The sequence below is a fragment of the Phyllobates terribilis genome, unplaced genomic scaffold (assembly GCF_046119375.1).
Source record: "Phyllobates terribilis strain yellow unplaced genomic scaffold, ASM4611937v1 Scaffold_453__1_contigs__length_1468511, whole genome shotgun sequence".
NCBI lineage: Eukaryota > Metazoa > Chordata > Amphibia > Anura > Dendrobatidae > Phyllobates > Phyllobates terribilis.
The window spans coordinates 1,234,560-1,260,814 of NW_027363213.1; the positions used below are offsets into that span (position 1 = coordinate 1,234,560).

General features: G+C 45.0%; 3 protein-coding genes across 3 annotated transcripts in view; all 3 read left to right on the forward strand.

Moving 5' to 3' along the window:
* The window catches only part of LOC141229036 (oocyte zinc finger protein XlCOF29-like), a 242,596-nt gene that overhangs the window by 186,060 nt on the left and 30,281 nt on the right, over positions 1-26,255 (forward strand). The gene's annotated exons all lie outside the window — the stretch shown is intronic.
* Positions 8,155-8,604, forward strand: LOC141229029 (oocyte zinc finger protein XlCOF29-like). Its single transcript, XM_073667397.1, has 3 exons — positions 8,155-8,233; positions 8,363-8,542; positions 8,590-8,604. Exons 1-3 carry the CDS (start codon positions 8,156-8,158, stop codon positions 8,602-8,604), a joined length of 273 nt encoding a protein of 90 aa, XP_073523498.1. The 5' UTR covers position 8,155.
* Positions 8,534-25,498, forward strand: LOC141229026 (uncharacterized). Its single transcript, XM_073667392.1, has 4 exons — positions 8,534-8,749; positions 8,833-8,930; positions 9,707-9,797; positions 23,171-25,498. The coding sequence occupies exons 1-4, from the start codon at positions 8,617-8,619 to the stop codon at positions 25,111-25,113; spliced, it is 2,265 nt and encodes a 754-aa protein (XP_073523493.1). The 5' UTR covers positions 8,534-8,616; the 3' UTR covers positions 25,114-25,498.

The window sequence follows — 26,255 nt, forward strand, 5'->3', positions numbered from 1 at the left end:
CCCACCGTGAAGCATGGAGGAGGAGGTGTGATGGTGTGGGGGTGCTTTGCTGGTGACACTGTTGGGGATTTATTCAAAATTGAAGGCACACTGAACCACAGCATCTTGCATCGGCATGCTATTCCATCCGGTTTGTGTTTAGTTGGACCATCATTTATTTTTCAACAGGACAATGACCCCAAACGCACCTCCAGGCTGTGTAAGGGCTATTTGACCAAGAAGGAGAGTGATGGGGTGCTACGCCAGATGACCTGGCCTCCACAGTCACCAGACCTGAACTAAATCGAGATGGTTTGGGGTGAGCTGGACCACAGAGTGAAGGCAAAAGGGCCAACAAGTGCTAAGCATCTCTGGGAACTCCTTCAAGATTGTTGGAAGACCATTTCCGGTGACTACTTCTTGAAGCTCATCAAGAGAATGCAAAGAGTGTGCAAAGCAGTCATCAAAGCAAAAGGTGGCTACTTTGAAGAACCTAGAATATAAGACATATTTTCAGTTGTTTCACACTTTTTTGTTAAGTATATAATTCCACATGTGTTAATTCATAGTTTTGATGCCTTCAGTGTGAATGTACAATTTTCATAGTTATGAAAATACAGAAAAATCTTTAAATGAGAAGGTGTGTCCAAACTTTTGGTCTGTACTATACGTTTGTGAATATGGTCAAGAATGACCTTAAAAATTGAAACCCACCAATAAGAGTAATCGAAATAGAGATGAACAGCGAGTTTGGGGTGAGCTGGACCGCAGAGCGAAGGCAAAAGGGCCAACAAGTGCTAAGCATCTCCGGGAACTCCTTCAAGATTGTTGGAAGACCATTTCCGGTGACTACCTCTTGAAGCTCATCAAGAGAATGCCAAGAGTGTGCAAAGCAGTCATCAAAGTAAAAGGTGGCTACTTTGAAGAACCTAGAATATAAGACATATTTTCAGTTGTTTCACACTTTTTTGTTAAGTATATAATTCCACATGTGGTAATTCATAGTTTTGATGCCTTCAGTGTGAATGTACAATTTTCATAGTTATGAAAATACAGAAAAATCTTTAAATGAGAAGGTGTGTCCAAACTTTTGGTCTGTACTGTATATGATAGATAATAGATAGATAAATGATAAATAGATAACAGATAGATGATAGATAATAGATAGATATATGGTTAGATGATAGATAAATGGATAGATGATACGAGGGTCAGTCAATAAGTAATGCCTCCTATTTTTTTTCTCCTTAAATAAGGTAGTTATGTTAAATATTCGAATTTGGCACAATTCCTCAAACCTTCTTCTCCAATCCACAGCAATTGCAACTTCCTGCACCAACAGGTGGCAGGACTGTATCCGTTTGCAAAATGGCTGACATCGATGTTCGTATTAGACAACGTTCTGTGATTGAATTCTTGCATGCAGAAGGTGAAACACCCATTCGAATTCATGAGAGACTGAAAAATGTGTACAGTGATGCAACAGTGGATGTCAGTACTGTTAGACGATGGGTTCTTCGCTGTAACAGAGCAGAAGGGCCATCACCGTTGGCTGACAAAATGCGGAGTGGCAGGCCAGTAACCGCAGTGACTCCAAGCAACATTCAGCGAGTCGATGACATCATTCGTGGTGACCGCCGGGTGACTGCAGATGAATTGTGTGCCATTATCTGCCTCAGTAACGGCAGTGTGATGAAAATTATTGGACAACTGGGATACAGAAAAGTTTGTGCACGGTGGGTCCCAAGAATGCTTTTTACCATGCTGGAATACATGCCCTTGTTAAACCAAGACTGTGGAAGTGGATGCAGATTATATTGAAAAGTGACAAATTAATCGTTAATGTTGTGGTTTTCAACCTATGTAATTGCATTTGAAATTCTTGCCAATTAAAAGGAGAAAAAAAATAGGAGGCATTACTTATTGACTGACCCTCGTAGATAGATAATAGATAGACGATAGATAATAGATAGATAATAGATATATAATATATAGATAATAGATAATAAATATATGATAAATACATAGTTGATAGAGAGATAATAGATCGATGATAGGTAATAGATAGATGACAGATAGATGATAGGTAATAGATGATAAATAGATGATAAGTAATAGATAGATGATAAATAGATATAGATAATAGCTGATAGGTAATAGATGATAAATAGATAGATGATAGATAGATAATAGAGAAATGATAAATAGATGATAGATTATAGATAGATATATGGATAGATATATGATAGATAATAGATGATAAATAGATAGATGATAGATAAATAATAGATAGATAATTGATAGATAAATGATAGATAGATAGATAATAGATAGATGATAGATAGATAATAGATGATTGATAGATTATAGATGATAGATAGATGATAGATAATAGATAGATGATAGATAGATAATAGCTAGATAATAGATGATAGATAGATAAGATAGATAATAGATAGATAATAGATGATAGATAATAGGTAGATAGATAATAGATAGATAATAGATAGATGATAGATAGATAATAGATAGATAGATGATAGATAATAGATAGATGATAGATAGATAATAGATCATAGATAGATAATAGATAGGGTACTCCGGTCTCTTCCTCATGGACTGGTGACACCTAAGATGTCTGACAGCAGCTCGCTGGTGACATCATTATTTCTCTTCGTTAGCCATTAAAGACATCAGACCTCCAGGACCATCTTGTTTCCCACTGAGAACAATCTGTAATTATCTGCAAACTGGGGGCATACAGACCCCACCCATAATCCAGCAAAGCAGAGTCCTGCACCCCCTGACCCCTGATCATGTGACCCCTGACTCCTCCCCTCCTGTGATCTCATCACAGGTCCTGTGCGCACAGAGCAGCCATATATGTGGTGGCGGCTCTGCAGGTGGAGGTATGTGGAGATTCCCCATTACTCTTTATCGGGATATTCCTCTCCCTTCTATATCGCCTCCATACTCTGCAGCGCTGTACACACATTATTATCACCGTTGATCTTGAGGAAGCGAGAGGAGAAGGAGGAGGATATGGCTGATGGACACTCCGGGACTCTGGACAGCAGAGAGGTGACGTCTGGGCCAGAGAGGTAGATCTGGGTGTCATCAGCGTACAGATGGTGCTGGAAGCCATGGGGATTTATGAGCTGTCCCAAGCAAAGGGTATAGATGGAGAAGAGTAGGGGTCCTAGGACAGAGCCTTGTGGGTCTCCATCAGAGAGGGGGTGGGATGAGGAGGTAGTGTGGGAGATGCTGAATGTGCGGCTGGAAAGGTATGAGGAGATCCAGGATGGGGCGAGGTCTTTTGACACTAACGGAAGAGAGGATCTGTAATAGGAAGCAGTGGTCAACTGTGTCAAAGGCAGAGGACAGACTAGAAGGAGGAGTATGGAGAATTGTCTGTTAGCTTTGGCTGTAAGTCATTAGTAATTTTGGTCAGGGCAGTTTCAGTGGAATGATGGGGGCTGAAGCCGGATTGTAGGTTGTCGAAGAGCAAGTTAGATGAGAGATGGGAAGAAAGTTTAGTGTGTACATGTTGCTGAAGGAGTTTGGAAGCGAATGGTAGCAGCGATAGTTTGACATAGCGGGCGGGTCGAGGGATGTTTTTTTGAGGACAGTTGTGATTGTGGCATGTTTGAAAGCAGAAAGGAAGGTACCAGAATATTGATAGGTAGAAGAGGTGGGTTAGGGCCGGGATAAGCGGGGTAGTGAGGTTGGGGAGGAGGTGGGATGGGGTCGAGTGCACAAGTGGTGAGGTGTGATTTCTAGAGGAGGCGAGTAAGCTCTCCTTCAGTGATGTTGGAGAGGGAGGTAATAGGAAAAGGGAATTGGTCTGGTACACAAACGGGTTGTGGTGGTGGGAAAATAAAGACTTGCCTTAATTGGTAGATCTTTTTTTTGAAGTGTGTGGCAAAGCCCTAAGCATGATGTGGCCATCTCATCATTATTCCTGTCTGTCCTCAGGCTAAGGCTCATTAAAACTTTGAACATCACAATGTGCCCTGGACTAACAGCAGATAGGAGTATCATAGAAGAGGATTCCCCTTTCAGTGTTCTGTACACAGTCTACGAGCCTGTGTAACAAATACTACAATCAGCATTACTCACCTTCCCCCTGCTCCACTGCCAGCTCTGCTGCTGCTCGGGTCTTCTTTATAGACTGCAGTGGTGATGTCATGTCTTTAGCGTGTGTGACAACTGCAGCCAGTCACTGAGCTCAACAGTTCATACTGAATAAATTGGCATCAGTTCTGAGATCAGTGGTTGACTGCAGCGGTCTAATGCTCTACAGGTGTGATGTCACCTGGGCTGAAAATTTAGTATCTAACAATTTTTTCGTGTCGCCATTTTCTGAGACCTGTAACTATTTTCATTCTTCCATCGATGGACCGGTTTCAATGATTATTTCTTGTTTTCTTTGTTTTTGCTGATACAATTTTGGAGGAAATATGACATTTTAATAGCTTTTTATTACATTTTTATGTGGAATTGAAGTGATCAAAAAACATTATTCTTAGTGTTTCAATTTATACCACATGGGAAAAAATATTTCAAAATGTTATTAATTCAGGCAGTTACATGCATGGCAATACCGAATAATTTTTTCAATGTATTACATTTTGCTATTTACTTTGGGGGGAGGGGAATGATATAAACATTTATTGTTTGTGTGTTTTTTAATATTTTGTCTTTTTCATATATATATTTTTCATTACTCTCCTTAGTTGTCCTGCCCATTTGTCCCCACTTCCACATAGTGCTATAACCATCTATAGTGCCCTACAAAGTAATAGCCCCCCTCTCATTGCCATATGCAGTAATGAACTCATCTTTGTTACCCCCATAGTTTTAGTGCCCCACAGCCCACACCACTAATAGGGTTCTTCTCCTCTTTTGCTGTTATCTACAGGATATGGCTGTAATCATTTATTTATTGTAACACCTCAGCATGCACTGCACCCTGCTAGTTGCCACCATGCCAGTGTTTCTTTTTGTATTACCATAAAAAAAACAGTGCACCCCTAATACACATTAACATAACTGAGAGATTTAAACTTGCTTATAACATATCATAATCACAATGGAGACAAGTGTCAGATTATTGCCCAACTATTTTCACTTTTTGGCTTTGTCAGGGGTGAGATGTGGAATCCACGTTCTATGGATTGAGGGATGATTCCTGAACATTGCTCCCATAGCTTGTAGCAGTTGAGAATAAAAAATAGTTTTCTTGATCACTTTGAAACATACACTGTGCGTGCAATTATTAGGCCAGTGAATATTTTGACCATATGATCATTTTTATGCAAATTTTACAAATGCAAGCTATATAAACATTTGTTATTGGATGAAGTACTGTATTTTTCAGACTATAAGACGCACCTTTTTTCCTCCAAAATTTTGGAGATAAGTCGGAGGTGCATCTTAAAGTCCGATATACATAAATACTGTAGCTGTGAGGGAAGCGACAGTGACAGTGGCGAAGTAGTGGGGCATAGGAGGCAGCAGCCGCCTGCTGCAGCCTACACTGTGCCCGCTACTAAAGAAAATGAATATTCACTGCTCCCCACACCCAGTGAATATCCCATGGGTGTGGTGAATATTAATGGACTTTGATAGCGGGCATGTTGACAGCCGAAAACAGCAGGAGCCGTGCTACGGCTACAGCGTGCGCGCTATTAGGGAGAATGAAGGTCACTGCTCCCCATGCACGCAGTCCCAGCGTGGGGAGCAGTGACTATTCCGGCACAGAGCGGAACACAGCGCTGGAGGAGAGAGGAGGTGAGTATAATTGTTTATTTTTTTCTGTGCGGCGTGATGGAGATCAAGGGGTGCCAAGCATACCAGGATGAGGGGGCCATACATACAGGGATGAAGGGGGCCATGCATGCAAGGATAAAGGGGGCCATGCATACAGGGATGAGGCATAAGGGGGGCCATGCATACAGGGATGAGGCATGAGCGGGGCCATACATACAGAGATGAAGAGGTCCATACATACAGGGATGAAGGCGGCCATACACACAGGGATGAAGAGTGCCATACATACCAGGAAGAGGAATGAAGGTACCATACATACGAAGAAGAGGGATGAAGGTGCCATACATGCCAGGATGGGTGTGAGGGAGGCCATACATACCAGAATGAAGGGTGCCATACATACCAGGAAGAGGGAAGAGGGGGCCATGCATATCAGGATGGGGATGAGGGCCACATATAACAGGGAAAAGGGGGCCATATATACCAGGATGGGGCATATTAACAGAATTGGGGGACAATACCCCTATAACAGTGTCAGCAGTAGACCCCCTCCCCCTTAACAGGGCATCATGACCACATTTTTGGCTTAAATTTTTTTTTCTATTTTCCTCCTCTAAAACCTAGGTGCATCTTATGGTCCGGTGCGTTTTACAGTCCGAAAAATAAAGTAGATCAGGTGATGTGTATTTGTGTAATGAGGGGTGTGTGGCCTATGGATATTGACACCCTTTATCAGGGGGGGGGGGGTATTAGACAGCTTCTTGTTCTCAGACAAAATGGGCCAAAAAGAGTTTTAACTGACTCTAAAAAGTCAAAAATGGTTAAAAGTCTTACAGAGGGATGCAGCACTCCTTAAATTGCTCAGATATTGGGGAGTGACCACGGAAGCTTCAAAAGTCTACAGGGTTGCAAAAAATATATACAGCATAACATTAACTGCAAAAGATTTCAGAAGACTCAAACGTGAAGCGACCAGGAAGATATTATCCTCCAGTACTGTCGTATTCCAGAATTGCAGCCTCCTTGGAGGCCCAGAAGAACTAGGTGTTCAGTGCTCAGAGACAAGGCCGAGGCTGAATATCAATCACCACCAACAAGACACAAGTGCATGCAAACATCAAGACTTAACCAAAAGAAAGCTGAAGACAGATTTTTTTTAAAAGGTTTTATGGACTGATGAGAGTGACTCTCGATAGAGCAGATGGATGGCTCGTGGCTGAATCATTAATGGGCACAGACCTAGACTTCAACTCAGACGCCAGCGAGATGGAGTTGGGCAATGCTATGGGCTAGTATTACTACAGATGAGCTAGTTGGACTTTTTTTTAATTGAATGTGGACTCAAAATCAAATCCCAAACCTACTGCCAGTTTTTAGATGATGCTTTCTTTAAACAGAGGTACAGAAAAAATCTGCATCTTTAAAAAAAGAAACAACAGGATTGTTCTGTGGGAGAATGCTCAATCGCAGCATCGAAGTCTTCACTGCTCAGTACCTGGAAAGGCCTTAATGAAAGACTAATGACATGACTTTTTCCTCACTGGATCTAAACCTTCCTGAGAACTTTTGAGCTTTTCTTAAACTCGAGATTTATGGTGAAGGAGAACAGTCCCCTCTCTGAGAAGTGTTGGGGGCTGTGCCTGGTGCTGCCCACAAAGATGATCGTCAACAGATTAAGAAACTAATGGACTCCATGGATGGATGGCTTATCACTGGTATTGAGAAGAATGGTGGCTATATTGGTCACTGATAAATTTTTATTAAATGTCAGAAATGTATTTTTGGACATTGAGATGTTTGGTTCTTATTCTCAATATACCAGATGAAAATAAACAATTAAGATGGAAAATTTACATTTTTCATATAGTTGCATAATAATTCTGGACACAGAGATATTCTCCTAAGATAACACCTCACTTTTACTTTCTTAAATATTCAGGTTTATTACCCTTTGGATTGACCAACAGCACTGGAGATGTTAAATAATAAAAGTAATCATCAAAAATACAAATTGCCTAATAATTGTGCACACAGTGTAGAGTAGGTGGTGAAGATAGAAGACGTCTTCTTTCTAGAACTTATTGTGGAGTGGTGAGATGTATACAAATAAACCATTAACATATTTTATTGGCTGTACAAAGACTGTTGCATTCTTTATATTGTTATATTACTGAATTATTTTATAACTTCCATAATCCCAACTGATAGCACATAGGTATCTCTGTCTGACCTGAAGATGTATGAAGTGCTCTACCACATTATTGCTTTATACCGGCATCACAATGCTATTAATTTTTTTATTACACAGAATTTTATATATTTTACACCAACTCGTCTTCAATCCACTCAGATTCCCACAATATGAGATACTAATAATTTATCTATATAATTTTCCTATAGAAGAATGGATAGAGACAGAAAGAAGATGGCGGAGAGGATATTACACCTCACCCTAGAGATCCTCTTCCGGCTTACTGGAGAGGTGAGAGATTCTGATGACGTCACATTACATCATTCTTATCTATGGGAATAACAGATGGACAGAACTGGAGAGGTGAGGACTCTGGAAATGTCTGGAGTGAGATTTATTAATGTGTCTCTCCATAACCAGGATTACACAGTAGTGAAGAAGACCTCTAGTGAGCGCTGTCAGGACCCTGTGTCTGAGGAATGGGGAAAACCCCTGAGCCCAATCACAGGACCTCCACCTCACCCCCTGATACATGAGGACATCAATGACCAGAAGATCCTAGAACTCACCTACAAGATGATTGAGCTGCTGACTGGAGAGGTGACACTGCTGGGAATGCTGGGACATTATACAGTAACGCTATGGAGGGATTGGGGGGATGACGGTATCATTGTATGTGTCAGGTTCCTATAAGGTGTCAGGATGTCGCTGTCTATTTATCCATGGAGGAGTGGGAATATTTAGAAGGACACAAAGATCTGTACAAGGACGTCATGATGGAGGTTCCCCAGCCCCTCACATCACCAGGTAATAGACAGGACTAAATACACACGGCCTATAATTATCTGTATGTAAAGAATGAATTCAGTCTCTGTATGTGTTTCCTCCAGATCTATCCAGTAAGAGGACAACACCAGAGAGATGTCCCCGTCCTCTTCTTCCACAGGATTGTAAACAAGAAGATCCCAATGTTCCTCAGGATCATCAGGTAGATGGAGATAAGGTGTCATGAGATCTCCCCTATGATGTATAGACGGCTGTGAAGGTCTTGTGTTCAGTCTTGTTTTATCCACCAGTATTATATGTTTTATACTTGTGCACTGAGGACGGTGGAGATGACAGACTTTGTGAGGCAGTGACTGGGATCGTATACGAGGGACGTTATATATCCCCCAGAATGTGTACAGAGACCTATTAAACCCGTTGGTGTGCATTGCAGTCACAGACACCGCTATGGCTGCAATGCAGGAATGAAGGTGAGCATTGACCTGGTCAGGCTATCTCTCTAAGGCAGATTAAGTAAAACACGGCAGGGCCTTCATTTCTTGGAGGTGGCTACAGGAAGGCAGTGGGGCTGCCTCCTCCCTCCAACCCGGGTTTTCCAATGGCTCTTGCCACAGGTCCTTTAAAACCCCTGCATTAAGGATTAGTGTTGTTCAGTGTTGGGACCTTCTAGGAGCATAGCAGGAAAGCTCGGAGGACCTGTGAGTAGCTGAACCCACGCCTGGGAAGGCTCTGCACCCGTCAGGCTCTGAGCGGCTGGGCGCGGCCGTTGCCCCCGGCAACCATTGTTATGGACTTGCATTAACCCTGCTGCATACTGGAGGACTTTTCTGTTTACCCGTGAGTCTGCTGAATAAAAGCTGCTTATGTTGGACTTACTTGGGTCACTGCCTCAGTTACTGCACTGCCGCCCTACAACTTAGAGATGATCATAGATGTGACTTCTCTATCTGTCTGTGACTTTTACAATATTTATTTCAGGGTGAAGACTTGACCAATATTAATACTATACAGACATATGTGAGGGGTGATGAGCAGTGTAAAGAGGAGATTCATACATATGACTACCCAGGTGAGTAGTAACCACTAAATGCAGAGAAGTCACATTGGATGAATCTACCTTCTGTGCTGCTGAATGTGCTCATATGGTCCCTACATGACCAGGTCCAGTCTTTCTGGCCAAAGTTCACTTTTATGATCGACAAAATTAAATGTGCAGTGAGGGACAAGTGTGAATTTCTGTACAATAACAACAGAGTTTCCCTTTAATAGACAAACTACGGCCCACATAATTTTATAGTTAGCCAGGGAGGTCGGTCAAAGACCAACAACAACTAGCCCAACACACAACAATTGCATACTCAAAAAGGTATGAAAGGAAGGAGAAAATATGAGTATCGTGGCATAAAAAAATAATTTTTATAAAATAATCTTAAAATACATGATTCAATAAATCCAATATATATAATTAACATGGCGTGCAATAGATCGAAACACCATGCCACCGTGCGGTGCAAAGGGAGCTCAATGTTATATTCCAAAAAGCATGAGATGGTAGTAAGGGAGATAAGTAAGTACATAATTCATATCATTATAGGCACATTACATTCAAGGTTCCCATGTGAACCAAAGAGAATGTCAAATTTAAAAGTACATGTGTCCTTAAACTCACCAAATCACTAAGCTCCAAAGCAGATGCTGGGTGTCACAGAGGGGTGTGCGGAGGTGATAGCACGCCTCAACGCGCATTTTGGCCATTAGAAATGAGGCTTTTTCAAGAGGCGGATTTTTTCAAAATTAAAGAAAAAAAAAAATGGTGACGATATGGCGACCAGTGTTGAGCGCAAGTGCTCGCTGCTTGAGTTTCCATCGGGTGCTCGTGTATGCACTGAGTATCGTGGGTGTCAAGTGACATGCTCAAGTCCCTGCCCCATATGCTTCGCGGCCAAAAAAACGTTGCTGGGATCGCCTGCAATGCACGAGCAATTCCCGCATGTTTTTTTTTGGGTGTCTAACAACCATGAAACATGCGGGGCAGAGACTCGACCATGTCACTCGAGCACCCGTGATACATGGTGCATAACTGAGTACCCGATGCAAACTCAAGTAGCGAGCACTTGCGCTCAAGACTAATGACAACTTATTCAATATGATGACCTAATGTTATCAAATTTTGTCGTACCTCTGGGTTCAAAATGTACACTATACCCCTTGATAAAATCATTGAGGGGTATAGTTTCCAAAATGGAGTCAATTGTGGGGGTTTCCACTATTTAGGCACATCAGGGGCTCCCGAAATGTGACATGGCATCCGCTCTTGATTCCAGCCAATTTTGTGTTCAAAAAGTCACACAGTGGCCCTTCCCTTCTGAACCCTGACGTGGGCCCAAACAGTGTATTTTCCCCACATATGGGGTATTGGCGTACTGAGGAGAAATTGCACAACAGTTTTTAGGTTCATTTTTCTCCTCTTATCCTTGTGAAACTAAAAAATTTGGGGCTAAAAGATAATTTTCGTGGAAAAAGTTAGATTTTTTTATTTTCACGGCTTCATGTTCTAAACTTCTGTGAAGCACCCAGGGGTTAAGGGTGCTCACCATACATCTAGATAAGTTCCTTGAGGGGTCTGGTTTCCAAAATGGTGTCACTTGTGGGGGGTTTCCACTTTTTAGGCACATTAGGGGCTCTCCAAACACAACATGGCGTCCACTAATTATTCAAGCAAATTTTACATTCAAAAAGTCAAATGGCGCTCCTTCCCTTCCGAACCCTGCCGTTCGCCCAATCAGTGGTTTTCCCCCTCATATGGGGTATCAGCTTACTCAGGAGAGATTGCACAACAAGTTGCATGGTGCAATTTCTCCTGTTACCCTTATGAAAATGCAAAACTGGGGTCTGAAAAACATTTTTGTGGGAAAAATGTGAAAATTTTATTTTCACTGCACCATGTTAGAAACTTCTGTGAAGCACCTGGGGGTTCAAGGTGCTCACCATACATGTAGATAAGTTCCTTGAGGGGTCTGGTTTCCAAAATGGTGTCACTTGTGGGGGGTTTCCACTTTTTAGGCACATTAGGGGCTCTCAAAACGCAACATGGCGTCCGCTGTTTGTGCCGAAACAGTGTTTTTTCCCCACTTATGGGGTGTCTACGTGCTCAGGGGAAATTGCACAACAAATTTTGGGGTCTATTTTTTCCTGTTACCCCTGTAAAAATAAAAAAAATGGGGTCTAAAGTAACATTTTTGTGAAAAAAGTTAAATGTTCATTTTTTTCTTCCCAAAGATTCCAAAAAATCCTGTGACGCACGTGAAGGGTTAATAAAGTTCTTGAATGTGGTTTTGAGCACCTTGAGGGGTGCAGTTTTTAGAATCGTGTCACTTTTGGGTATTTTCTGTCATAAAGGCCCCTCAAAGTCACTTCAAATGTGATGTGGTCCCTAAAAAAATGGTTTTGCAAATTTTGTTGTAAAAATGAGAAATCGCTGGTCAACTTTTAACCCTTATAGCTCCCTAATAAAAAAATTTTGGTTCCAAAATTAAGCTGATGTAAAGTAGACATGTGGGAAATGTTATTTATTAACTATTTTGTGTGATTTATCTCTCTGATTTAAGGGCATAAAAATTCAAATTTTGAAAATTGCGAAATTTTCAAAATTTTCGCCAAATTTCCAATTTTTTTCACAAATAAACGCAAGTGATATTGAAGAAATGTTACCACTATCATGAAGTACAATATGTAATGAAAAACAGTCTCGGAATCAGCAGGATCCGTTGAAGCGTTCCAGAGGTATTTCCTCATAAAGTGACAGTGGTCAGATTTGTAAAAATTGGCCTGGTCATTAATGTGCAGACCACCCACGGGGGTAAAGAGGTTAAGGTTATTTAATAAAAATAAAAATTTTATGCCACGATACTCATATTTTCTCCTTCCTTACAGAGTTTCCCTTTATCCTGACTTTTCAATTTCTTTTAAAACCAACTAACTTCAAACAGGATTGTGATAAACTATACAGAAAACATTACACCTGTGCCATGATATATCTCTAAGCTGTGTGTGGCTGATGGCTGTAATATTCATTTATTCACGTCTGCAGGAGATGTGTTGGCTCGAGCCCTGGTTTCATGGATTCACTCCATGTCATAAATTCTATTATGTTTTCAAGCCTAAGGAATTCAGATTACTGCACAATCTGTCCTGAAATGGGACAACTAATACTTTACTCTTCTGGTCAGGACTCATAGTAGCTCCAGTGGTCCACGATAAATGACTGCAACTCCGGTTTAGTGTTGGAGCTCTCCCCTCATACATATGTTGTTGTTGGGGATGTAACATAGCTTTTATTCCGTCTTTTTTTACAGGTTCATTTTGTATGATACCTTTATTGTGGTGGGATTGGCCTGACTCACTTATGTGTCTATGTAACTCTCTGGTTGTCTTTAAAAGGTCTCCATTACATCTTCCCAATGCCCGAGTTCTAAATTTAAGACACCTCAGCTCTGCACTATTATAAAAAGTTCTCTTTCAATGTCTAATATTTCTTCTTGAAACGCATTTGACAGAAAATATTGTCCCTTATGACAGTTTAGATTGCCAAGAGCCACCGAGCCCCATACTCTAATTACCCCAGAGAGGTTTCATCACTAGTTACTCATTTATTACTGATGGAGACTGTTGAGTTTGATCATATCAGTAGATGTTTTATTGTCTATAGTCAGTTTTTGACTATAGTAGTTAGTTCTCAAAATACTCTGATTTAACCACTTCCCACAGCCAGCGGCATTTTTAAATCTGACGTGTGTCACTTTATGTGGTGATATCTTTGGAATTCTTCACAAAGGATAATAGGAAACAAATGGACCTTACAAATTATTTTCCAACTTCTCTTGAATCCGACAATTCCCTATATACGGTTGTACACTACAGTCTGGGCACATTTACTACATTTTCCAGATCCCAGGATTATCTTGCTCATCATCATTTAACCCCTCTACATGGATCTGGACTTACACAGAGACCCCTAGGCTTGGGCCATGGTGTTACCTGCTGTTCTGTGGACTGAGATGGAAAGAAGAATAGTCAGGTAACCGGGTCAGAACCTGGAGGGCAGAGAAAATACAAAATCAGAAGACACGAGTAGTCAGTAAACGGGCCGAGGTCACAACAGGAAACAAATACACAAGCCGGGAGCTGAGCACAGAGGACTGAACCAGAGGAGAACAAGGCTGCATCTGGCAGCTTCCGGCAATATGCTTCCAGCTTTAGTAGGGTGCGGTGCTTTCCAGATGGCTGAAGCAGGAAGCAGATTACTCCAGCTGGACAGCACACACCATACTGCCAGACTGGATAGTACTACAGGTCCCAGCAACCCTAATCTTACTGGCTGCACAGAGCCTGCACCGCCCAGAGCTTCTGGTTCTGACGTCTCCTCCATCACAGCGCCTCCTGCAGGATGAATAAGGCGGCTCCTGGTGAGAGAAGCAAACGTTGCAGGAACAGATCCCAGAGGAGATGGGACCCACCATTTGCAGAAGCCCTAATATGACAAAATGTCAGAAAACCAGGGCAATAGAAATCCCCATAAAGTGACTTACTATTGCTAATTATAACCCTCAGTGAATTAATCTATAGGAGCAGTGTCTATTTTGACTCCACAGGCACTTTCCAGAAATTAGCACACAATGGATGTTGGTGCTTAAAAATTGCACATTGCCCATTTTTTTACCCAACACATAGTGCCCAGACTGTGCTCCAGGAGACACACACCATCAATTAAATGGGTTCTTCTCACTATAGTAATGCCAAATACATGGATGCTAAATGTGGTTTTGGCGCACTGCAAGGCTCAGAAGTGAGGGGGGGATTTGACTTCAGGAAAGCGGATATTGCTTGATTAGTTTATAGAAGCCATGTTGATTCTCAACAGCCTTTGAGCCACTAATAAAGTGGAAACCTCTGTTTTTCCACTGACAGATGATGGCTCTGAGTGGGGGCTTCTTTTTGTGGGATGAGTAGAAGATTTTATTTGTATCATTTTTCCCTACATAACATTGTTTGATGGCTTCTTATTCCATATTTTGGAGGCAGAATGAACAAACAGTTGGACACCACGCTCCACTGGTTCATCCTATGAGGTTTTCTATTAGACTGTGAACTGTCATTCTGTCAATAACTTGCCATTTCTACAGACATTTTAAGTATAATTAACACAAGAATCCCATAGAAAAATAAATAAAGATTGCATACCACTTCTAAATCAATCTAAACAAACACATCTCTGGGCTACATGTGTGACACCCCAGGGGTCTGGTTGTCACAGTGATAGAGATATTACGTCTGAGAGCAGGTGGGAGGTCCTTTGGTCAGGGATCCTGTGCATGCCACACCTCCTGCCCAGCCTTGGGAGGGGAAGAACTTCCCCTGTATAAACCCGGGGCTGAGGCAGAGTTAGTGAGTCCAGGAAGAGGAGAGACAAGAGCAGCATAGGAAGCAGCAGAGTCACAAGGAGTCAGGGGCTGTCAGCTAAAGAGCTCGCCCTGACTAAGAAGATTCTTTACCGGACCCGGAGTCCGAGGCTGTGGGGACTAACTTCTACCCAGCAGCAGAATCCGTCAGGCAGGGGATTTCAGGTCCCCTGGCCCAGAAGCCCGAAGGCCCGGTCACACGCGTGGGACCAGCACCGCCATCGTGGAGCGGAAGCCATTAGAAGGCCCCGAGTCACCGGCCATACGGGTGAGCACCACACGGTACACTCAGGGACGTGGGCTACTTACATCCGCTTCTAGCAAGGTAGCCAGAAGAGTACAGTCAGCTTGGGAGGCCTACAACTACGCCTGGCCAGGGGAGATCCCATCTGCTCAAGGACTGACCAGGCCCCGTTCGCTAGCAAGTACTCCGGGAGGGTCTATCGTTGTTACCAGTAAAGACCCTGAACGCTACCATACCGTCTCTGAGTGGTTCCTGCTACCCCCATCATCCACGTCGGCTGCCCTGAGGCCATACCCCTCCCGTTGGGGGTTATACTATCACGCTGCACCATCCTTCCACCGGCCTCAGCGGTCTGCCCTGCAGCAGCAGCCCCCTGGCTGCATTCAACGGGTGGCGTAGTCATCAACCATTTTCTACCGCTAACAGACTGCCGTCCAGTTTGACTCCCTGGGCACGGACCGGGTCACCGCCACGAGACTACAACCCTAAACAGATCCGGCTCCGGGTAAGCTCCCGCGTGCGCAACGCAGCGCGACACAGGCCCAGGGGCGCGTCAACTTTGGCGTAGTCGGCAGGATCACGTGCCCGCAACCACCGGGTACTGCGTGCCTGAAAAGCAAAGACTGTTCAAACTTACCAGTGGTGAAGATTCCCGCCATCGGTGAAGATTCCCGCCATCCGGCGCCATCTTCAGCCTTCTTCCCGCCATCGGTGAAGTTTCCCGCCATCCGGCGCCATCTTCAGCCTTCTTCCCGCCATCCGTGGAGTTTTCCCGCCATTGGACGCCATCTTGAGGACGCCGCGCGGGAAGAAGAGGGGCGTGGACTCCGAAAGCGCGCGAGAACTGAAGCCCCGCCTCACGTCCGGACGTTGCGTAAGGTCCTGGAAGGAGCCCAGCAGACGCCGACGTCACAGGAGCGCGACGGAAGGTCCTCAACCCTGACGATCCACTGCGGAGCCGCGGCCTACGGAAGAGGATCATCGCAAGGTAGGCCACGGTCCACTAGGGGGGAGGAAGATGTCGGATACGGAGGAGAGCTTCACTGCCCCAAACCCCGCCAGCGCTACCGCTGCTGCAGTTATGCCCTTCACAATGCCCTATATCCCGGGAGCAGCTTGGCTACCCCAGTACTCAGGGGAGTCACATACCCTGCATGACTTTAGAGAAAAGCTGGATAGCCTCTTCCAGGTGTACCCCCTCACAGAAGAGCAAAAAGTGAGCATCCTGGTGGCCCAACTAACCGGGGCAGCCAAAAGGGAAGTAAAATCCTGGCCACCTGGGAGGAAGACTGTCGCAGAGATACTAACCCGGCTGAGGGACACCTTTGATACCCGCACCTCAGCCGAGATTAAGCTTAGATTCTACGGGTGCAAGCAGCGAGCGCATGAGAGTATAAGGGACTATGCACTAAACCTACAAGAGGCCCTGAGGGCCATAAAGCAGACCGACCCTGATGGGGTGGGAAACGAGGACAGGCTGTTGACTGAACAATTTATAGAGGGTTTATATTGCAATGCCCACCGAACCCAGTTGCGGGCAATGGCCTTACAGGATCCCCATCTGGACTTTGCACAGTTCAAGGATAGAGCTATCCGGGTGCTCCGAGAACCAGCACCGGGTGGCGTTGTGACCCACAGGCGCCCAGCTATTACTTACCACCAGGAGGCGGCGCCCTTGTCGGCAGGGCCTGTGGGAGCTGATGCGCAGGCTTTGGACAATGACCCGGCTCCAGACCTACACCATCAGGTCCAAGAGCTAGTTAAGAGCGTTGCTGCGCTAACCCGAACTGTGCAGTCTTTACAGGTTTCCACTCCAGGGAAGATCCAGCTGGCATCCGGACCGGAGGACATCCCGTGGCGTCGACCAAGGAGGACCCCACCGGCCAGAGGAAGACCCAGTGACCGATACAGTGAGGACGGACGACCCATCTGCCGCCGCTGCAATCAACCCGGACATATGGAAAGGTACTGTTCTTTAAACGGGCACAACCTGGGGTAGAGGGCCAACCCCCAGGAAAAAGATCACCAGGCCCATCGAACTGGCGCGACAGATATGTGGGAGGACGTCCAGTCTTGCCTGTGGTACTGGATGGCATTCCCATGAGTGCCCTACTGGATACCGGGTCACAGGTCACCACCATCCCGTACGTGCTCTTCAAGCAGTACTGGAATGACTCGGATATTACCCACTACCCTGACGACGACTTGAGTATCATCGCCAGCAATGGCCAGCCCGTGCCACAGATCGGATTTAAAGAGGTGGCCCTTAAAATCGGTAGAGTCGAACTGGCCGCACAGGGACTGATCATTGTAGATATTGATAAACATGAGAGTCACCCAAAAATAACTCTAGGAACTAACGTAATTGAAAATTGTCTTGCAGAGGTGATTTTCCTTTTACAGCAGGTTGCCAAGAACGCCAGCTCCGGCGAGCAGCGAGTGCTCCAAAAAGAGATCCGGGCACTGATGCAACGGCAACAAGTGGAACTCTCCGGCGGTGAGATTGGTAGCGTAAGAATGTGTGACCCTTTTCCTATTGCCATGCCCCCAAAAAGTGAAATGATGATTTGGTGCCGGGCAGCTATTGGTCTGAGAGGTAGAGATTACCAGGCAATGGTAGAACCAGTTTACTCAGACAGTAGGCCCACCATTTTGACAGCACGGGGGGTGGTCAATGTACGCCATGGGAGGGTGCCCGTTCGCATAATAAATATCGGGGAGAGGGAAGTGTACCTGCCCCGGTATGCCACGCTAGCCAAATTATATACCACTAATCAAAATTCTATACAATCTGTGGAACCCTTGCCTCCATCTCACCCGGAGGAAGGTAACGGCTCTAAGAAAGACATGGAGGACTGGTGTCAGCAACTACATCTGGGTACTGACTCCACTCCCTCACACCAGAAACAAGGAGTCTATCGGGTGGTTCAAGAGTATGAGAGAGTGTTTAGTAAACACCTGTTAGACTTCGGGCGAGTCAAGGGGGTAGAACACCGCATCCCCACGGGAGATCATCCTCCCATAAAAGAGAGGTATCGACCCGTACCCCCTGCACATTACCAACACGCCAAGGGGATGCTTAGAGACATGAAGGAGGCTGGGGTAATCCGGGATAGCTGTAGCCCCTGGGCAGCCCCACTAGTTTTAGTCAAAAAGAAAGACAACACCATGAGGATGTGTGTAGATTACCGGAAAATCAACCGTATCACACACAAGGATGCGTACCCCTTACCAAGGATAGAGGAGTCATTGGCTGCTTTAAGATCTGCTAACTTCTTCTCTACCTTGGATCTCACTAGCGGGTACTGGCAGGTTCCTGTAGCAGAGGCAGACCGGGAGAAGACTGCATTCACCACCCCGATGGGACTTAGTGAGTTCACCTGTATGCCGTTCGGACTCTGCAACGCCCCAGGAACCTTCCAACGATTAATGGAGTGCTGTCTGGGCCACAGAAACTTCGAGACGGTCCTGTTGTACCTGGACGATGTCATCGTATACTCCAAAACTTATGAGGACCACCTGAAACACCTGGCGGAGGTGTTCGAAGCTCTGGCGAGTTATGGCCTAAAGGTGAAACCCTCCAAGTGTCACCTCCTGAAACCAAAGGTGCAATACCTGGGACACGTGGTGAGCGCTGACGGAGTGGCTCCCGACCCCGATAAGATCACCGCAATTAAGGGATGGCCAAGCCCCTCCAGCGTAAAAGAAGTGCGGCAGTTCCTAGGGTTGGTAGGCTACTACCGAAGGTTTATTCCCGGTTTCACCAAAAAGGCAGCGCCTATGCAGGACCTCCTGATAGGCCAGTCCCGGAAGGCCAAGAACCAGAAGCCGCCCTTCAAATGGGAAGAGCTAGAAGAAGAGTCCTTCCGCCAGCTGAAGATGGCCCTCACGGGGGATGAAATCTTGGCGTACCCAGACTATAGCCAGCCCTTCATCCTCTACACCGACGCCAGTAACATCGGGCTAGGAGCCGTACTATCCCAGATTCAGCAGGGGAGAGAACGAGTGATCTCCTATGCCAGCCGAAAACTGCGACCCACCGAAAGGAACCCCGAGAATTACAGCTCATTTAAGCTAGAGTTCCTGGCCGTGGTATGGGCAGTCACCGAGCGCTTTAGGCATTACCTCGCTTCTTCCCGGTTCACCGTATACACGGATAACAACCCGTTGATACACCTGGACACGGCAAGACTCGGTGCCCTGGAGCAGAGGTGGATGGCCCGTCTGTCCAACTACGAGTTCACAATTAAATACCGGGCAGGGCGCTCCAATACCAACGCGGACGCCCTGTCCAGGATGCCCAACCTGCCGGACGGAGGAGAAGATCCGGAGGGACTGGAAGAAGTTGAACTCCCTGCGTTCCACCGTCATGGGACTATCCAGTATTCCCACCGGGTAAGGAGTAAGCAGGCTGCTACGTTGAACCCCTTACCTCACTACAACTGGGCGGAAACGCAAGACAGCGACCCTGCCGTCCGACTGGTGAAGGAGATGCTGACTCGCCCGGAGGCTAGCCTGGAATCAGACGCTCCAGAGGAAGCCAAACAACTATGGGCAGAGAAGAGTCGACTGTTCCTTTACAAGGGGAAGTTGTGCCGCAGAATGGTTAACTCCAGGACGCATGAACTACTCTGGCAAGTAGTGGTGCCACGAAGAGACGCAGCCATGGTGATGGAGGCATACCACGACGGAGCTGGACACTTCGGGTGGAAAAAGCTGGAGTTCCTGCTGCGCGAGCGGTTCCACTGGGTAGGCATGAGGGGAACCATCGAGAAGTGGTGCAGAGACTGTGGCCCGTGCAATCTGAGAAGGAAGGACCGGGCCAGCCAGAAGACTCCCCTGCAGTCCATCGTCACCCGGCAACCGTTGGAACTGGTAGCCTTGGATCATGTAAAACTGACCCCCAGCAGAAGTGGCTACGTCTACGCGTTAACCATCGTGGATCATTACTCCCGGTTTCTGGTTGTCGTCCCCGTCAAGGACTTAACGGCTCGAACAGCAGCTAGAGCCTTCCAGCAGCACTTTTGCCGCCCACACGGGTACCCGGACCAAGTGCTGACGGACCAGGGACCTGCCTTTGAAGCGGAGGTCTTCCAGGAATTCTGCAATCTGTATGGCTGCCGGAAGATAAGGACGACACCCTACCATCCGCAAACTAATGGACTTTGTGAGAAAATGAACCAGGTGGTAATGGATCTTCTAAAAACGTTGCCCCTGGAAGAACGCAGTCTGTGGCCTGAGAAGTTGCCCGATCTGGTGGACCTATACAACCACATCCCGGTAGGTTCCACCAACTGTACCCCGGCTTACCTAATGAGGGCAAGACCTGGTAAGTTACCTGTTGACCTGGAAATGGGAGTCCTGACGCCCGAGGACACTTCACCAGAAACAGACTGGGACACAGAGAGGCAGCAGCAGTACCGGAAAGTACAGGAGAGCGTGGAGCGAAGTCTTTGTCAGGCTAGGGAAAGACAAGAGAAGACTTACAACCAGTATGCTCCCGCTGTTCCCCTGGTACCCGGAGAGCAGGTCTTGAAGAGGAAGAGACGGCTCCACAAGTTGGACGACCAGTGGGAGAAGGACCCGTACACCGTACTGCCCTCAAGCCACGAGAACCCGAAGGTCTGTACCATCAGTAAAGACGGAGGGGAAACCACAGCCATTGTATCCCGGGACCACCTGAAGAAGTGCCCCGAACAACTGAGGAACCCTGAGGAGGAACAGGAAGACCATCGACCCGTGGAAGAAAGGGAAGATATGGTTAGTACCGTGCTCGGGGACTTCCCTCGGTCTTGGACTCAAGTCAATGGTGCAGTTGTGGTACCCGTACTCACCTTCCTCCAACCATCATCCCAAGAACCTACGGAGCAACGGGTAGAGCTGGAAGAGCAGCCGGTCCAGGAGGCAGAAGACTCTACCCAAGCAGAACAGGAGAATCCACCCTCTGCTTATAGTGAGCCTGCCGTACCCCTAGTGAGACAAAGAGCCGGTAGACAGCTGCCCAGTTTACCCTTGACAGCTCCTACACCCTGTAGTTCAGGGCCAGACAGTCAGCTCCGTAGGTCCACTAGGGCCACTAGAGGCCAGTTACCCGCACGTTGGAGGATCTAAATGTTTAAGTTGTTTTACAATGTTTACCTGTTTATTGTTGCTTGTGTGTAATTTTGTGTTTCTAGTTGTTTTTAGGAGTCTTCGGTGGATTTACCGGGAATCCTTTGTATATAGTTGGAGCGTAACCCAGGATGGACTAGAGACTGTTAAGGACTCGGGGTAGGACAGACCCCTACCTGGTTACGTCTCCCTGTGTTGGTGAAATGGACACCTTTGCTTTTCTTCAAAGACTGCACCCGGTTGCGGACATCCGTGACCATCTTATTGTGTTTCCTTATTGTATTTTATTGTTCTTTGATATACCTTGTTATATTTTTCTAAAAAGTGTTTAGTCCCGGAGTACTAAATTTCACTAGGGGGGAGTGTGACACCCCAGGGGTCTGGTTGTCACAGTGATAGAGATATTACGTCTGAGAGCAGGTGGGAGGTCCTTTGGTCAGGGATCCTGTGCATGCCACACCTCCTGCCCAGCCTTGGGAGGGGAAGAACTTTCCCTGTATAAACCCGGGGCTGAGGCAGAGTTAGTGAGTCCAGGAAGAGGAGAGACAAGAGCAGCATAGGAAGCAGCAGAGTCACAAGGAGTCAGGGGCTGTCAGCTAAAGAGCTCGCCCTGACTAAGAAGATTCTTTACCGGACCCGGAGTCCGAGGCTGTGGGGACTAACTTCTACCCAGCAGCAGAATCCGTCAGGCAGGGGATTTCAGGTCCCCTGGCCCAGAAGCCCGAAGGCCCGGTCACACGCGTGGGACCAGCACCGCCATCGTGGAGCGGAAGCCATTAGAAGGCCCCGAGTCACCGGCCATACGGGTGAGCACCACACGGTACACTCAGGGACGTGGGCTACTTACATCCGCTTCTAGCAAGGTAGCCAGAAGAGTACAGTCAGCTTGGGAGGCCTACAACTACGCCTGGCCAGGGGAGATCCCATCTGCTCAAGGACTGACCAGGCCCCGTTCGCTAGCAAGTACTCCGGGAGGGTCTATCGTTGTTACCAGTAAAGACCCTGAACGCTACCATACCGTCTCTGAGTGGTTCCTGCTACCCCCATCATCCACGTCGGCTGCCCTGAGGCCATACCCCTCCCGTTGGGGGTTATACTATCACGCTGCACCATCCTTCCACCGGCCTCAGCGGTCTGCCCTGCAGCAGCAGCCCCCTGGCTGCATTCAACGGGTGGCGTAGTCATCAACCATTTTCTACCGCTAACAGACTGCCGTCCAGTTTGACTCCCTGGGCACGGACCGGGTCACCGCCACGAGACTACAACCCTAAACAGATCCGGCTCCGGGTAAGCTCCCGCGTGCGCAACGCAGCGCGACACAGGCCCAGGGGCGCGTCACATGCTAGTCCAGGAAAATGAAGAGATAAATGCTCAAGTTTAAAAATCTATTTTATTAGACACAAATCTAAAAAATAACAGGAATATTTTAAATATTTTTAATCCTCTATTTTTTAGATTTGTGTCTCATAAAATAGATTTTTAAACTTGAGCATTTATCTCTTCATTTTCCTGGACTAGCATGTAACACAGGGATGTGTTTGTTTAGACATTTTAAGTAGAAATGTTCAAAAATATAAATTTCATTGACATTTTATTCAAAATTAATAATTGTGTTTTTTTTCTTGGCAGATGATTGTACCAGAAGATCAGATGGACAGGAGATTTTTAAATCTGACGATCTTGAGATCCCACAGGATACAATTGAAGTGAATGCCATTACTCCAGATATACCATCATCCTTCCACAGCAAACATCAATCATCTGATCCTATGAAACAGGTCCTGTCTGCTGATTCATTACCGACTACTAAGGAAAATCAAAATGAAATAAGCATTAAAAAACGAACTGCTCCTAAAGCAAAGAAATCATTTTCACGTTCAGAAAATGGTAATAGTTTTACTCTCGAAAAGTCTATTCTTAAACATCAAAAAATACACACAGCGGACAATAGATTTTTTTGTTCCAAATGTGGAAAATGTTTTAACCAGAAATCAGTTTTTGTTAATCACCAGAGAACCCACTCAGGGGAGAAGCCTTTTTCATGTTCAGAATGTGGGAAATGTTTTAAACGGAAAGCGCATCTTCATAACCACCAGAGAACCCACACAGGGGAGAAGCCCTTTTCCTGTTCAGAATGTGGGAAATGTTTTAACCAGAAATCAGTTTTTGTTAATCACCAGAGAACCCACACAGAGGAGAAGCCTTTTTCATGTTCAGAATGTTCGAAATGTTTTAACCAGAAAGTGCATCTTGGTATCCATCAGAGAACTCACACAGGGGAGAAGCCTTTTTCATGTTCAGAATGTGGGAAATGTTTTAACAGGAAAGCGCATCTTCATAACCACCAGAGAACCCACACAGGGGAGAAGCCCTTTTCCTGTTCAGAATGTGGGAAATGTTTTAACCAGAAATCAGTTTTTGTTAATCACCAGAGAACCCACACAGAGGAGAAGCCTTTTTCATGTTCAGAATGTTCGAAATGTTTTAATCAGAAAGTGCATCTTGGTATCCATCAGAGAACTCACACAGGGGAGAAGCCTTTTTCATGTTCAGAATGTGGAAAATGTTTTAACCGGAAAGCGCATCTTCATAACCACCAGAGAACCCACACAGGGGAGAAGCCCTTTTCCTGTTCAGAATGTGGGAAATGTTTTAACCACAAATCAGTTTTTGTTAACCACCAGAGAACCCACACAGGGGAGAAGCTTTTTTCATGTTCAGAATGTGAGAAATGTTTTAACCGGAAAGGACATCTTGATAGCCACCAGAGAACCCACACAGGGGAGAAACCTTTTTCCTGTTCAGAATGTGGGAAATGTTTTAACCAGAAATCAGCTTTGGTTAAGCACCACAAAACCCACACAGGGAAGAAGCCTTTTTCATGTTCAGAATGTGGGAAATGTTTTAACCAGAAAGCGTTTCTAAGTAACCACCAGAGAACCCACATAGGGGAGAAGCCTTTTTCATGTTCAGAATGTGGGAAATGTTTTAACCGGAAAGCGCATCTTGATAGCCACCAGAGAACCCACACAGGGGAGAAGCCCTTTTCCTGTTCAGAATGTGGGAAATGTTTTAATCGTAAAATGATTCTTGATCGTCACAAGAGAATTCACACAGGGGAGAAGCCTTTTTCTTGTTCAGAATGTGGGAAATGTTTTAATCGTAAAATGATTCTTAATAGTCACAAGAGAATTCACACAGGGGAGAAGCCTTTTTCTTGTTCAGAATGTGGGAAATGTTTTAATCGTAAAATGATTCTTGATATTCACAAGAGAACCCACACAGGGGAGAAACCCTTTTCCTGTTCAGAATGTGGGAAATGTTTTAACCAGAAATCAGGCTTGATTAAGCACCAGAGAACCCACACAGGGGAGAAGCCCTTTTCCTGTTCAGAATGTGGGAAATGTTTTAATCGTAAAATGATTCTTGATCGTCACAAGAGAACCCACACAGGGGAGAAGCCCTTTTCCTGTTCAGAATGTGGGAAATGTTTTAACCAAAAATCAGTTTTGATTAAGCACCAGAGAACTCACACAGGGGAGAAGCCTTTTTCCTATTCTATTTTTTTTTAATCCAATAAATTTTTATTGAGATTTTTTTCATTATTTTTTTTACAAAACAAGAAACCAGTACATACAATAATAAAATAACATACCATAGGGATGACATACATACATATCTCCTGTATATCCTTTCAGCTTGCCCGTTACCGTCTGATAACTTGCAGTTACTATATCTTACAATTAACATTTCACATTTTTGAAAAATCTTATATAACCATAATATTGTAATAAACATTATAATCCTATACACATATAGGTGTGCTATATTACCCATACCACTTGTTAAGGAATTCCAATACACATTGCAATGAAACATTAGACCTCGCCAATCCCATAAGTCATTGTCTCTCCAACAATAACCCCCTTGATGGCATTCCAGGTGTATCCAACCATAAGCCCCATATTTTCTCTAATGTATTAAATTGAATTTCGTTTTTTATATACCCCTTTTTCTAATCTGATAATATTATTTATCCTTTTTTTGAGTTCACTAATTTCTGGAGGTAAGGGGTTAATCCTTTTGGATGCAATATGTTTCCTAGCTTGAAATAAAATATGTGAAATCCCTATGGAAATTGGGTCAAATTCCATATCATCTTCTAATATACCTAATAGGCATTTTTTTGGTGTCTGGTTATCTATTTTATATACCCTCTTTATAATAGACAGAACTCCTTTCCAGTATTTACCTAACTCCCGGCATTCCCATAGCGTATGTAATAGGCCCGCAGCATCCATGTTACATCTTGGACATTCAGCAGCAGTCCGGTATCCTATGTTACATAGGAATCTAGGCGTCTTATATTTCCTATGTATTAATATGATCTGGGAAAATCTCTGAGCCTCATATAAAGATAATTGGGGAACCAGTTCTAATACCGCTCTCCATTGATCCTCAGAAATTGGACCTATATCTCCATCCATTTTTGTCTAGCTGGAGAAGGAAATATTTTTAAATAATTATCAAGAAGGACCCAGTAAATATCAGAAATACGACCCTTAGTATTTCCCTTCTCTAATACCAACTTAACAAAAGTATTATTTTCTACCCAAAAGGGCGTCCATCTTGATTGTGCATTAAATGAATGCCGAAACTGTAGAGATTTATACAATTGTTTATTTGTCAACCCAAATTCTCCCTTTAATTGATC

Excerpts from the sequence above, each read along its gene's own strand:
- LOC141229029 (XM_073667397.1), top strand. The coding sequence starts at position 8,156 with ATGGATAGAGACAGAAAGAAGATGGCGGAGAGGATATTACACCTCACC. Across the intron at positions 8,234-8,362 it reads TCTTCCGGCTTACTGGAGAG|GATTACACAGTAGTGAAGAA; the intron begins GTGAGAGATTCT and ends CTCCATAACCAG.
- LOC141229026 (XM_073667392.1), top strand. The coding sequence starts at position 8,617 with ATGTGTCAGGTTCCTATAAGGTGTCAGGATGTCGCTGTCTATTTATCC. Across the intron at positions 8,750-8,832 it reads CCAGCCCCTCACATCACCAG|ATCTATCCAGTAAGAGGACA; the intron begins GTAATAGACAGG and ends TGTTTCCTCCAG. Across the intron at positions 9,798-23,170 it reads TCATACATATGACTACCCAG|ATGATTGTACCAGAAGATCA; the intron begins GTGAGTAGTAAC and ends TTTTCTTGGCAG.